At 31.5% G+C, this 14,655-nt stretch overlaps 1 protein-coding gene across 1 annotated transcript in view; it reads right to left on the bottom strand.

Annotated features, from left to right (window-relative positions):
* Nucleotides 1–14,655, bottom strand: part of LOC115875202 — an 84,526-nt gene that overhangs the window by 16,200 nt on the left and 53,671 nt on the right. Inside the window, exons 9-10 of the mRNA XM_030890606.1 lie at nt 6,763–6,946; nt 6,353–6,661 (exon numbers count right to left, since the gene is read on the bottom strand). Of these exons, the coding sequence (XP_030746466.1) occupies nt 6,353–6,661; nt 6,763–6,946 (493 nt within the window). The remainder of the gene's footprint in view (nt 1–6,352; nt 6,662–6,762; nt 6,947–14,655) is intronic.

Raw genomic sequence — 14,655 nt, forward strand, 5'->3', positions numbered from 1 at the left:
GAGCGAAAAACCATTAGTGGATGCCGTGGAAGTATTGTTAAATAAATGTCTGATGGAGGGTAGAATCCCGGACGCATGGAAAAACGCAGAAGTTTTGCTATTATACAAAAAAGGAGATTTTACAAATATAGAGAAGTATAGACCAATAAGCCTTCTCTCGCATCTATACAAGCTCTTCACTAGGATTATCAACAACCGACTGTCTACGAAACTAGATTCCTATCAGCCAATAGAACAGGCAGGCTTTCGAAAAGGTTTTAGTACCATCGATCATCTACAAACAATTAAAACAGTCATTGAAAAAACAACAGAATACAATATACCTCTACATTTGGCCTTTGTAGACTACCAAAAAGCCTTTGACAGCATCGAAACCTGGTCATTTCTAGCTGCAATGGAGGACGCGAGAATTGATTCCAGATATTATTCCATTATTAAAAATATCTATGATAGTGCAACCTTCCAAGTTAAATTAGATGATGACCTCAAAACAGAAAAAATACTACTCGGCAAGGGCGTGAGACAAGGAGATACCATCTCTCCCAAGTTATTTACACTGGCACTGGAAAATGTCTTCAAGAAATTAGAATGGGAAAATAGAGGTCTAAACATCGATGGGGTACACCTTAGCCATCTGAGGTTCGCAGACGATATTGTCTTGCTGAGCACCGACATTCAAGAACTAAACACCATGCAAATGAGCTAAATGACCAATCCCAGAAAATTGGCTTTAAAATGAATTTGAAAAAGACCAAGATAATGAGCAACAATATCCATAACATTACCGTTGACAACGTTATTATTGAAAACGTAGACCATTATATATATATTTAGGTCATAAAATCAAGCTGGGCAAGGAAAACCAAAATACGGAGATCAAACGCAGGATCCATTTGGCATGGGTAGCATTTGGAAATATGAGCAATATTTTCAAGGATAAAAAGGTGCCCATGAACCTAAAGAAAAAAGCTTACGACAGCTGCATTCTACCTGTGCTTACGTATGGCTTAGAGACTATGTCAATTACTCGAAAAACAGCAGAACAAATACGAGTAGCACAAAGAGCCATGGAAAGAATCATGTTGGGAGTCAATATTAGAGAAAAAAATACGGAATACCCACATACGTCAAAAAACAAAATTAATAGATGTCGTTAAAAGAGTGGCAAGTCTGAAGTGGCAATGGATAGGACATGTGGCAAGACAGGATCCAGACCGATGGCCCCAAAAAGTAATCCTATGGAGACCTAGGGGAACAACAAGAGGTGTGGGCCGACCAAAAAAGAGATGGGTCGATGACGTCAGGGCAGTGGCGGGAAGACAATGGATAAGATTGGCTAGAGATCGCGAAGCGAAATTCGCGAAATTAACACAATTTCTCATATTTTATTTTCGCATTTAAAATCCAATTAAAGTCTAATATTGTTATCTTCCAAGTCTTCAATACACCGTAACTTTTTGTCTTCGATTGGAGAGCACTAGTGCACACAGAACTCAATAATAACTGCAAGTTAAAGATTATTGCATGCCTGCTTTACGTTTTTGCGGTAAAAAAAGTATATCACAGCATTTAACGCAGCTGCAAATATTGTAGAAAGTATACGAAATCAAGAATCATGGTTTATGGTCCATGATTGCTCAGAGTTGAAGATTTCTATCCCCGCTTGCAGTAGATTTTTCTAATGTTAATGTAGCACGAAACATTTCAGACATTAGCATTTGAGGCCTGGTTCCCTGAGGTTGTATATTGCGATGGTATATATATATATATATATGATTTCTTCCTGTAGGCACAGTTAACGTAAGTGTAATATTTACGTATCTGCACTACCCAATTAATTTCGCTAATATAGTATCAGTCTTCCCTAGCAGAATTTTAAAGAGCCTTAAAAGCGCATATGAAAGTGTGATTTCTGAATCTTCCCAACCTACAATAATTGAATACAATAATGATATCCACATACATATAACATGAGTCCACATACTTTAAAATTATCTACACATCGGGACAGGTCAACTCTGTGTATAGGATTTTAACGTGTAAGACAGTGATGTAGGCAGCTTAATGGCAAATCAAATGTATTAAAAAGAGAAAAAAGTTGGGTGGGTATGGGTGAGTACATTTCTTCTGAGCGGTATTGCCAGATTTTGCATCAAAATTTCAAACCGCATAAGTAGACGTTTCAAAAAAATGTCGCATCTAGGGTTGGATCTGGATTTTCGACAATTAGTTACTCATTTTACTACAACTGTAATAGATTACATTTAGCTTAGATATATTATCTTCATTTCAGTAGTATACATGAAGATTTTTAACATAGTTTATTTTATTCTAATTTCTTTAAGACTACGATAATATACTGGTCGGCAAGAGAAAATCTTGGGTCGTTTATTTTAGTCATCATTTACCTACATGTCTAGAAGTGAATCGCTATGGCAATCTTGTAAGTCGGGGAGAGAAAATTATTATCTATCCACTTAATCCGGAGCTCAACTTCATACGCTTGGGAAAATTCTTGCTCTTTTCTCTTTGTTCATTTATACAATCACAGAGTCTATAGACTCTGTGCACTACAATCGGCACCCAAAGCCGTGTGTACATTATCTAAAAAATATGCTGTATTACGTAGTAAATAGTGCAAATTCTATTGTCGACCATTCTAAACAGTATTAAATAATAATGGAGTGAGCCAGTGTGAAGTGAGACATTAAATGATTGATCTTTTTGTTAAATTACGTGGTATAACTTAACACAATGATGAATCGTTTAATGTTTCATATGCACCTCCATAATTATTTAATCTGTAATCATACTGATTACAGCGTTCGACAACAGAATTTGCGCTTTTAGTACGTTTTGTAATTAATAGATTATCTGTCTTATTATGCAACTAGGGATGTACGTGTCTACGTAATAGAGCATCAGCATCTCTCTCAGTATATCGTATTATACTGAACACGTTGACACACGAGAATCAGCAACCAAAGCCGTGTTTACGCTTCATTAAATAAACTAACCAAAAAATATGCTCTATTACGTAGTTACGTACATCCTCAGTTACATAATAGGACCGATAATCAATTAATTACAAAATGTTGTAAATATCACAAATTCTATTGTCGACCGATCCGGATTAAGTGGATAGGTAATAAACTTCTCATTTTTCTCCCGTATTTTATAGTCTTTTCTGTTTCAGTATATCGTATTGTACTGAACACACGTTGACTGTATTCTTCATACACACGACAATCGGCATCCAAAGCCGTACGTTGTACGTTTTATTAAATAAATTAACATTTTTGTTTATCTATTGGTTCGTTTATGCTTTATTTAATTATTGATATTATTTTGTTAAGTTATACCACCAAGTGCTATAAACTAGTACAAAATTAAAAAAGTTAATTTTAAGTAAAGTTCTTTGAAATATATCTATATTACTATTATGAATGAGAAATCTTATCGATTTTTAATTTGAAATTATATTAATTGCCATGTGTCATGTTTTTATTATTATTGTCAATTTTCTGCGGATAGCTGATAAATTAGTCTATTGTCAATTCAATTTGATTATAATATGATGTTCAAATACCATTTTGTTATTCATAAAAACGGCCTTTTTATTACTTTTCTGCCATACTGATCCATCAATAAATATTTCTTACGTGTTTGAACAGAGCAGACGAGCAAAATTTATTAATTTTAGGGTCCTTTATATTTACTCATCCCTGATTCCATCCAATTATGGCCGCTGATTAGAAGCGGGCGGTAGACGTTCGCTTTCGGTCATAGGCGTACTTAAAACTAAAATTTCTATTATTCCACATTATCCGTTTTAAACAAATATTTTGTATCAATAAAAAAGTGATTTTAATTTACTACTTATAATAATGCATCGTTTTCTTTTTTAATTTAGTAGGTCTTTTAAATTATTTTTTAATTTTGTACAATATATTCTACTATATATATATACTATGAAATATAAATTACAAAAAATCTATAGTCGCTTGCGCAGTCAAGGAGTGATTTATGTGAACGCATCACGTCTAAAATTTATAAAATCACTGTATATACTAAAAGTTATACTTAATACTTAAAAAAATCATGATATCGTACTTCTTCAATGCTATTTGAACGAAAAACGTGCAATGAAATGAAATATGCTTGTACGGATTTGGAATATGCCATTTGATTTAGTATTCAAATTTATGAAGGGTATAGATCGGAAATCATAAATCCTTTTCCAGGACTAGAATATATCCAACTTTAAGAAATTCAAGTAAACAAGTGTCCGTTTTGAATTACATTTCAATAGAAGATTTGACATGATGGGAATTTGACATGAGAAACTTAATACTCCGCCATATTGATTTTGGAATAAACCCGCTCCACACAGTCATTTTGAAATATCGTGGTAGCTTATCTTCTCTCTCATCGATAAAAAATGGTAAAGTCTATACAGGGTTGTTCACCACATACGACGCGGAGTATTGTAGCTAAACTATTTAATTTTTGCAAATTGTAAGTTTGGGGTTCGTTGAAGAACTATTAGAGCTACAATTTAAAAATATTTCTATAAGATACAGAGTGTACCAAATAAATAAAAAATATCAAAGTTGTATTTTTTTAAATGGAACACTCTGTATATTATTGCATTTTTAGTTTCTACAATTAAAATAAAGGTAAATTTGATTAAGGTTTACCGCATTTTAATCTTACCGTTTTTGAAATATTTAGGTTTTTGTCAAAATACAGTAATAATTATAATGCTTTATTTCTCTAGGCGTATTTAAGTTTTTAAAACCAAATATTGTATTGAAGTATTTCTATTCGCTAAATTTTGTGTTGCAATAATAAAAATTATACTATCTTATACAGAGTGTCCAAAAATTTATTTTAAATAATAACTAGTTTAAAACGGCAATAACTTCTTTAATTTAAATGGAACACCCTGTATATTTTATGAGAATCAGATGCACAATTTAATTGTCTATCAAATTATATTATATCATTTTTTACCTATGTCTTCAGGTTTTCGTAGAAAATGCATTTTCTTATAATTTAGACCTCAATTATCAATATACCTATGGAATATTGACATTTTAGATTATTTTTAAAGATGTAACAAATTTTTAAAGGGTACAGATACCAATATTGTCGATATAGTTCGTTCATGTCATTAAAAAATTAAAAAAAAATGTTTAAATATTGGTAGAAAGGACCAATTAATATAATTCCAGTATTCAAACTACATTAATGGACTGCTTGCATTGATTAATAATAATTGCTCCAAATACTAAAACCTGAATTTTGTATGTATATTAGACAGTGTGGTAAAAAGTAACACCTTAAAAATTTTATTTCATTTTTTGACGAATGCTTATTTATAACAACAGAGATGTTTCATTTTCATAACTTATTATTATATTGATTTCTGATTCCAAATCCTTATTTATTTAGAATAATTTATTAACTAACACAATTAAATATGTAATTAATTAATATTTCGGCGGAAATACTGGTGGTATACTTAATTAATGGTATAGTCTTTTATAAAGATTTAAATAGTTTTATTTTTATATACAAATAGGCTGGTAATATTATCATTACATTTGTTGTTTTAAAACCAATCTAAAAAGTCAATATTTCATGGGTGTATTGATAAATGAGGTCTAAATTATTAGAAAACGCATTTTCTACGAAAACTTGAAGAGATAGGTAAAAAATGGTATAATACAATTTGATGGACAATTAAATTGTGCATCTGATTGTCCTAAAATATACAGGGTGTTCTATTTAAATTAAACAAGTTATTGCGGTTTAAAGCTAGAAATTATTTAAAATAAATTTTTAGACACTCTGTATGAAGTAGTATTACTTTTATTATTGCAACACGATAACTAATCAATACTTAAACTTCAGTAAATATTTAGTATTAAAAACTTTGATACCCTTGGAGAAATGAAGCCTTGAAATTTTTACTGCAATTTCACAAAATTGAAAATATTTCAAAAACGGTAAGATTTAAGGGTGACAAACCTTAATCAAATTTACTTTTATTTTAATCGTAGAAACTAAAAATGTAATAATATACAGGATGTTCGATTTAAAAAAATACAACTTTGATATTTTTTATTGATTTGGGACACTCTGTATGTTGCAAAAATATTTTTAAATTGTAGCTCTAATAGTCCTTCAACCAACCCAAAACTTACAATTTGTAAAAATCTAATCGTTTAGCTACAATACTCCGTGTCGTATGTGGTGAACAACCGTGTATAATATGATTCAATAATATCAATTTAATGGTATAAAATTATGTTTAAATGATGTGGAAAAAAAAGGAAAATTGTACCTCCAGGTAATGTTGTAAAATTGTACTCCATGGTAAGGGTACGCTCTCCATTATTCAACATCCTTGCATTCCTGGCAGTAGTCACTGTTAGTTTATGCAAAGAGTAAGGTCTGAGACCGTCTATTGTAAAGCTGTTCCCTGTTTGAGACTGTTCCTTGCTGATATTATAGTCATAGCTGGTAACGTTCAGGCTGTAGATAAGTCGGCCTTTTTGAGAGTTGCAGTCAGGTTTGTCCCAAGAAATATTCACTGCTGTGGTTGACGGACGAATATGTATCTTGATTGGTTGTTCATCTAATGCTGGTTCCTCTGAAGAAAAAAAAATGGTCAAGTGCGAGTCGGACTAGTGTACTAGTAAATAATATTTAACTATTATTATAATTATGAAATCAATATAACTAATATCTTACCTGTTTCTAACGTATCTACGCGAACAACTTTATCATGTTCGTGCAGTACTGAAGAGATAGTAATATAATACTTCGTAAAAGGTACTAGATCTTTGATATCGACTTCATTATGTTTAGTTGATATAAATCCGGATGACTTGAACCTTATTGACTTCGCAATATCTGTTGAACAATCATCCAGACCCTAAAAACAATATTGGTTAGAATATTGTCACTTTTTCAAAAACTCAATAATTAAAGAATATTATAATACAGGGTGGTCCCAACTGTATTCCAGAAACTTCGGCAGCATATTCTGCAAATAAGAATAAGTAAAAAAGTTTGTATAAACGTGTGCCCTAAAATGCTTAGTTTCGAAGATACAGGGTGTAGAAGTTTCATTTTTATTTCGATTTTTTCCAAATAATTTCTGAAGTACCGTCAATATTTGGATGAAAATTGGCGCCTGGGAGTTTTTTGACATGAGAAATTTGATTTTGATGTCAATATGCCTCCTATTTGTAGAGGGCGCCACCTACATGTGTTTTAACCTTTGAATAAGAAGACTAAGGAAGGAGCATAATGCTATCCATGTATTCATGCATGGTGGGCGGAAAAGCCACCATAAAAGCTCTCTAGGGTGGGGATTCTTGACAGTTCTGTTTGACGATTCATTTTGATTCATTTGGTACATTTGAATTTGATTTGAAATTTTGTGGATTTGTCAGTCTTTACGGAGCTTATTTTATGTTATTTATTATTTATTCTACTACTGATAGTTGTATAAAGGTAGTAAATCTAGATGGAAATTGTGGTAGAACTTAAATTAACAGTGACACTATCGCTATTTATCGAAAAAGACTCTAAAATAGTTGGTTGTGCGGTAGATCTCGGCAAAAATTGAGTGAAATAATGGAACAACTTTTCGCTAGTAAGTGACTATATAATATACATACGTTTAGTAAACCGATCATTTATGAAATTCACTTAAATTAACTAAATTATATATTTTTCTTGCATTTTAGCTTTTATTTATTACTTGTCAAAGATTAGATGTCAAAGAATTTACATACGTTAATTTGACTTACCTGCTTCAGTAGCGTATCGGATGTTTGTGTTAATAAATACTTATTATAACTTATCTATTTTTATTAGAATTATATATGTTTTATAACAATTTTAATAACTACCAACATTTATTCACAACGTAAAATAAAACAACAAATTATTGAGTCTACCCCACGTCTACCCTACATCATAGTTTTACATTTTTTAAATAAAATTAGAACGACACTGATAAACCGGAATTTAAGTCGGCCATATTTGAGGCCCATTGCGGTGTACCTAAGATTTTTGATATGCTCCTTCCTTAGTCTTCTTATTCAAAGGTTTTAACTGTTTTGGAGAGTAATAACTTTTTGTCCGTACCTGTATAAAACTACTGAGTGAATATACATTACCGAAATATACATTACCGTGATTTTTTACGTACAAAATGTCTCTTGGTAAAATTCGCTATGAACAACCGTTCTCGAGATATTTAGAATGGAAATAGTCAATACATGTTATTATTGACAAAAAATAAGCATGTTGAGTAGACAGATATTTGACTGAAATGATAAATTTGGGAACTTTTTATTTTGTTTTTAAATTAATCTTAAATTTTTCTGAGAAAAAATGATAATAAAGAACTTTTAGCACAAAAACATTTCAAATTTATGATTTCAGCCTAATAACTATTTAGTCAACATGCTTAATTTATGACAAAGACTAGTGTGTACCCGCGACTTCGTTCGCGTCGGATTAATCATTTGTAATGGTGATGATCAAGCAAAGCAAGAATTTCCATTAACATACAAACTAAGATAAAATTTTCTTACATTTATGTCAGCATGAGAAAAAACAATATGGCGATATTATTATATAACTTGGTATAATATTTGGGGGGTAGTTTCATCTCGTTGGAATTTGACTTTCGAAAAATCCGTTTGCCAAAAATAAGCTTTTTACGTCAAGCAGTTTAAGCAGAATCGTGGTTAATCAATTACCCAACTTTTTGGAACACCCTGTATGATTTTTTAAAAAATTTCAAAATATGTAAAAAAAAATAAATTATGCGTGTCCAAGCGTTTTCCCGAAAGACTAACCGTTTTTTAAATAACAAATATTATAATATTCGAGGGGCGTTTTCATCTTCTTGGAATTTGAGATTCGAGAAAGCCCTCCTTATCGAACCTCTACACCCCACAGTCAATCCGTTTGCCAAAAATCAGCTTTAAAGGTCAAACAGTTTAAGCAGAATCGTGATTACTCAATGGTCATATTTTATGAAACACTCTGTATAAATTTATAAAAAATCTTAAAATATGTAAATCAACAAAATAAAATATACGTGTTTAAGAGTTTTTCCGAAAAACTCACCGTTTTTAAATAAAAAATATCTAATATTTGAGGGGTGGTTACATCCCCTTAGAATTCGAGTTTCGAAAAAATCCTTCTTATCGAACCTCTACACCCTAAAGTCAATCCGTTTTCCAAAAATCAGCTTTTTACGTCAAGCGCTTTTAAAAGCAGAATCGTGATTAATCAATGACCAATTAATCAATTTTCAGAAACACCCTGTATACATTTTTAAAAATCTTAAAATATGTAAAAAAGAAAATAAAATATACGTGTTCAAGCGTTTTTCGGAAACTTGACCGTTTTTTAAATAAAAATATTCTAATATTTGAGGGCGGTTTCACCCCCTTAGAATTCGAGTTTCGAAAAATCCCTTCTTATCGAACCTCTCTACACCCTAAAGTCAATCCGTTTTCCAAAAATCAGCTTTTACGTCAAGCGCTTTAAGCAGGATCGTGATTAATCAATGACCAGATTTTCGAAACACCCTGTATACATTTTAAAAAAATCTTAAAATATGTAAAAAAGAAAATATACGTGTTTAAGCGTTTTTTCGGAAACTTGACCGTTTTTAAATAAAAAATATTCTAATATTTGAGGGCGGTTTCACCCCCTTAGAATTCGAGGAGTTTCGAAAAATCCCTTCTTATCGAACACTCTACACCCTAAAGTCAATCCGTTTTCCAAAAATCAGCTTTTTACGTCAAGCGCTTTAAGCAGGATCGTGATTAATCAATGACCAGATTTTTCGAAACACCCTGTATACATTTTTAAAAAATCTTAAAATATGTAAAAAAGAAAATAAAATATACGTGTTTAAGCGTTTTTTCGGAAACTTGACCGTTTTTAAATAAAAAATATTCTAATATTTGAGGGCGGTTTCACCCCCTTAAATTCGAGTTTCGAAAAATCCCTTCTTATCGAACCCTCTACACCCCCTAAGTCAATCCGTTTTCCAAAAATCAGCTTTTTACGTCAAGCGCTTTAAGCAGGAACGTGATTAATCAATGACCAGATTTTTCGAAACACCCTGTATACATTTTTTAAAAAATCTGAAAATATGTAAAAAAAGAAAATAAAATATACGTGTTTCAGCGTTTTTTCGGAAACTTGACCGTTTTTTAAATAAAAAATATTGTAATATTCCACCCCCCTTTTTACCCCCTTAGGGGATGAATTTTTAAAAATCCTTTCTTATCTTACGTAAACATCATAAAAGGATCCCCTGTGCAAAATTTCAGCTTTCTAGGGTCAAGGGTTTGGTCTGGGCGTTGATGAGTCAGTATCAGTCAGGACAGTCAGATTTATATATATAGATGTCAGGTTTTGATAATTTCGATTCCAAATATCTCGAGAACCATTAATCGTAGCGATTTTTACTAAGAGATATTTTTTACGTAAAAAATGTTGTAAAGGCATATTTTTTTTACTCATTTGTCTTATACAGGTACGGACGAAAAATTATTACTCTTCAAAACAGTTAAAAATATGTAGGTGGCGCCCTCTACAAGTAGAAGTCATATTGACATTAAAATCAAATTTGTCATGTCGAAAAACTCCCAGACACCAATTTTCATCCAAATATTTACGTTACTTCAGAAATTGTTTGGAAAAAATCGAAATAAAATTGTAAACTTCTACAACCCTGTATCTCCAAAACTAAGTATTTTAGGACATACATTTATACGAACTTTCTTACTTATTTTGATTTGCAAAATGTGCTGCCGAAGTTTCCGGAATACAGTTCGGACCACCCTGTATAAATATATAAAGGTTTTCGGTTTAGTAGTATTTCATCACAATTTTTTGCAAATATTTTCGGGGCTAGTAGATCTCGATAAAAGAAAGATATTTTCTCTTTACCGTTTTTCAAATAAGTCCAAAATAGCCGATTATTCAAGTTTGAAACTTTAAAAAGAAATTATTTACTTTTAATAAAAATTGAGTGTCGCCGGATTTTTTCTGTATTTGCATTCCTTTTAGTGTCGTAGCCATGGTAATATCAGAGATTAAGAAATTATACTGTAGGAAAATTTGTGATGAACAGGAAGTTCTAAGAAGTTTTCTAAAATATGCAAGAAACTTACTTTTAAAAAAACGCACGATTTTCACCATCTTTTTTCCAAAGAAAACTTAGAAAAAAAAATAGACGTGTTCCTGGTGTCGAAATATACCACCCCTAAAATTATTTGCACTTATTTAAAACTCATCCTGTATAATTTTGAGGTTAGTAAATATTATATAATTTAAAATTTTATACAGGGTGGTCCAAACTGTATTATGCACATAAAAATAAGTAAAAGAGTCCGTATAAACTTATGTCTTAAAATGCTTCATTTTGAAGCTACAGGGTGTAGAAGTTTCATTTTTATTTCGATTTTATCCAAATAGTTTCTGTTCGATATTTGGATGAAAATTGGTATCTGGGTGTTTTTTGACATGAGAAATTTGATTTCGATGTCAATATGAGTTGTAAAAAATGTTCTAAAGGCATATTTTTTTACTCATTTGTCTTATACAGGTACGGACGAAAAATTATTACTCTTCAAAACAGTTAAAAATATGTAGGTGGCGCCCTCTACAAGTAGAAGTCATATTGACATTAAAATCAAATTTGTCATGTCAAAAAACTCCCAGACACCAATTTTCATCCAAATATTTACGTTACTTCAGAAATTGTTTGGAAAAAATCGAAATAAAATTGTAACTTCTACACCCTGTATCTCCAAAACTAAGTATTTTAGGACATACATTTATACGAACTTTCTTTCTTATTTTGATTTGCAAAATGTGCTGCCGAAGTTTCCGGAATACAGTTCGGACCACCCTGTATAAATATATAAAGGTTTTCGGTTTAGTAGTATTTCATCACAATTTTTTGCAAATATTTTCGGGGCTAGTAGATCTCGATAAAAGAAACATATTTTCTCTTTACCGTTTTTCAAATAAGTCCAAAATAACCGATTATTCAAGTTTGCAACTTTAAAAAGAAATTATTTACTTTTAATAAAAATTGAGTGTCACCGGATTTTTTCTGTATTTGCATTCCTTTTAGTGTCGTACCCATGGTAATATCAGAGATTAAGAAATTATACTGTAGGAAAATTTGTGATGAACAGGAAGTTCTAAGAAGTTTTCTAAAATATGCAAGAAACTTACTTTTAAAAAAACGCACGATTTTCACCATCTTTTTTGCAAAGAAAACTTAGAAGAAAAAAAAATAGACGTGTTCCTGGTGTCGAAATATACCACCCCTAAAATTATTTGCACTTATTTAAAACTCATCCTGTATAATTTTGGGGTTAGTAAATATTATATAATTTAAAATTTTATACAGGGTGGTCCGAACTGTATTCTGCACATAAAAATAAGTAAAAGAGTCCGTATAAACTTATGTCCTAAAATGCTTCATTTTGAAGCTACAGGGTGTAGAAGTTTCATTTTTATTTCGATTTTATCCAAATAGTTTCTGTTCGATATTTGGATGAAAATTCGTATCTGGGTGTTCTTTGACATGAGAAATTTGATTTCGTGAGTTGTAGGGGGCGCCACCTATCGGTTTCTTAATTGGTTTGAAGAGTAATATCTCTTCGTGCGTACCTGTATATAGTTCAGTCATTGGGGATCAAAAAAAGGGCTTGCTTGGTAAAAAGTCCGGAAGTTTTGAAACTTTACAGATTTATAGGTTTTGGGATCCCTAACTGAAATCCATAAAATGCACATTTCCAGACTTGCCGCTGGCGCCCAAAATCGGCATTTTATAAATATCTCGAAAACTATGCGTTTTTCGCAAAAATTTGAAGAGAGCAAAATTAAACAGAATAAAATTTCCTATAAAAAATGTTATATGAAAATTTCCGCTAAAGGCAACCGTTTAGGCACAAAATCCCTGGAAATTTTACAATTTTGCGTAAAGTATGATATACATATAGTCGATTTTCCGAAATCAAATGTCGATTAGTGTTCACTAAAACTAGTTTTAGTTTAGTTTCTTCAATTTTGTCATGAAACAGCGGCGTATCATTAATTCGCTCATTAATTTATGAATAATTAATTGTCGTGCTGGGCAGTATTCATTGCGAACTTACAACCAGGTTCAGCATTGGTCTGGTTGTACCAAAGATGCCGAAGAATGGGGTTGGAAGAAAACAAAAACAGGCATTACTCCAGTCACAACGTTGAAAGATCCAGCTCCAAAATCCCTATTGGCATTTTTATCCTGTAAATTCAAAACCAACAACTATGGTGAAGCCTGCGGATGCAGAAAAGCAGGTTTAAAATGTTCAATGATTTGTGCATACTGCAATGGGAAATCCTGTGACAACGTCACTGAAGAGTCACTCGACGAATCCGATGAAGAGGAGTTGGACTTGCCTGTAGATATCCCTCTGGCGGCTGAAGATGAAGAGGTGGACGTACTGAGAGATCACCCTGATGAGCCCAGCACAGCAGACACGATCGACTTTGACATCAATGAGCCAGATCCGTCGGGCTTGTGCAGATAAGTTAAAGTTTTTAAATTATCTAGTGGAGTAGGCCTCCGTTAAATGAAAGAATTAACGTATAAAAACGTAAAAATTTGGGCGGTGTGGAAACAAGTACACATTTTCAATAATTAACATTAATTATTTATAAATTAATGAGCGAATTAATGATACGCCACTGTTTTATGACAAAATTGAAGAAACTAAACTAAAACTAGTTTTAGTGAACGCTAATCGACATTTGATTTCGGAAAATCGACTATACATAATATATCATATTTTACGCAAAATTGTAAAATTTCCAGGGATTTTGTGCCTAAACGGTTGACTTTAGCGAAAATATTTATAAAATATGTTTTTTTATAGGAAATTTTATTCTCTTTAATTTTGCTCTCTTCAAATTTTCGCGAAAAACGCTTAGTTTTCGAGATATTCACAAAATACCGATATTCACAAAATGTGCATTTTATGGATTTTAGTTAAGGACCCCAAAACCTATAAACCTGCAAAGTTGCAAAACTTCGGGACTTTTTTCCAAGCAAAAATCTCCATTCACTGAACTATATAAAACTACTGAGCATAAAAATATACATTTCCATAATTTTTTTGGGTAAAAGATGTCTCTTGGTAAAAATCGCTACGAGCAACTATTTCCAAGATATTTGGAATGAAAATAGTTAGAAGACAAAAATTATGCATGTTGACTGGATAGTTATTAGTCTGAAATAATAAATTTGAAATGTTTTATGCCAAAGATTCAACAGCAACAGTTTTATCGTATTTTTTCTAGAAAAATTGATGATTATCTTAAAAAATTAAAAAGTTCCCAAATTTATTATTTCGTTCAAATAACTATTTAGTCAACACATTGTTTATTTTATTTTCGATAATGAGATGCATTGATTATTTCCATTCCTGATATCTTGAACAATCGTTTTCAAGAACGTAGCGACTTTTACCGAGAGAATTTTTTTTACTTAGAAAATTACGGAAATTAATATTTTTTTATCAGTAGTGTAAAACCGAGATC

This window comes from Sitophilus oryzae, unplaced genomic scaffold (assembly GCF_002938485.1).
Source record: "Sitophilus oryzae breed Bouriz unplaced genomic scaffold, Soryzae_2.0 scaffold_1353_pilon_pilon, whole genome shotgun sequence".
Lineage (NCBI taxonomy): Eukaryota > Metazoa > Arthropoda > Insecta > Coleoptera > Curculionidae > Sitophilus > Sitophilus oryzae.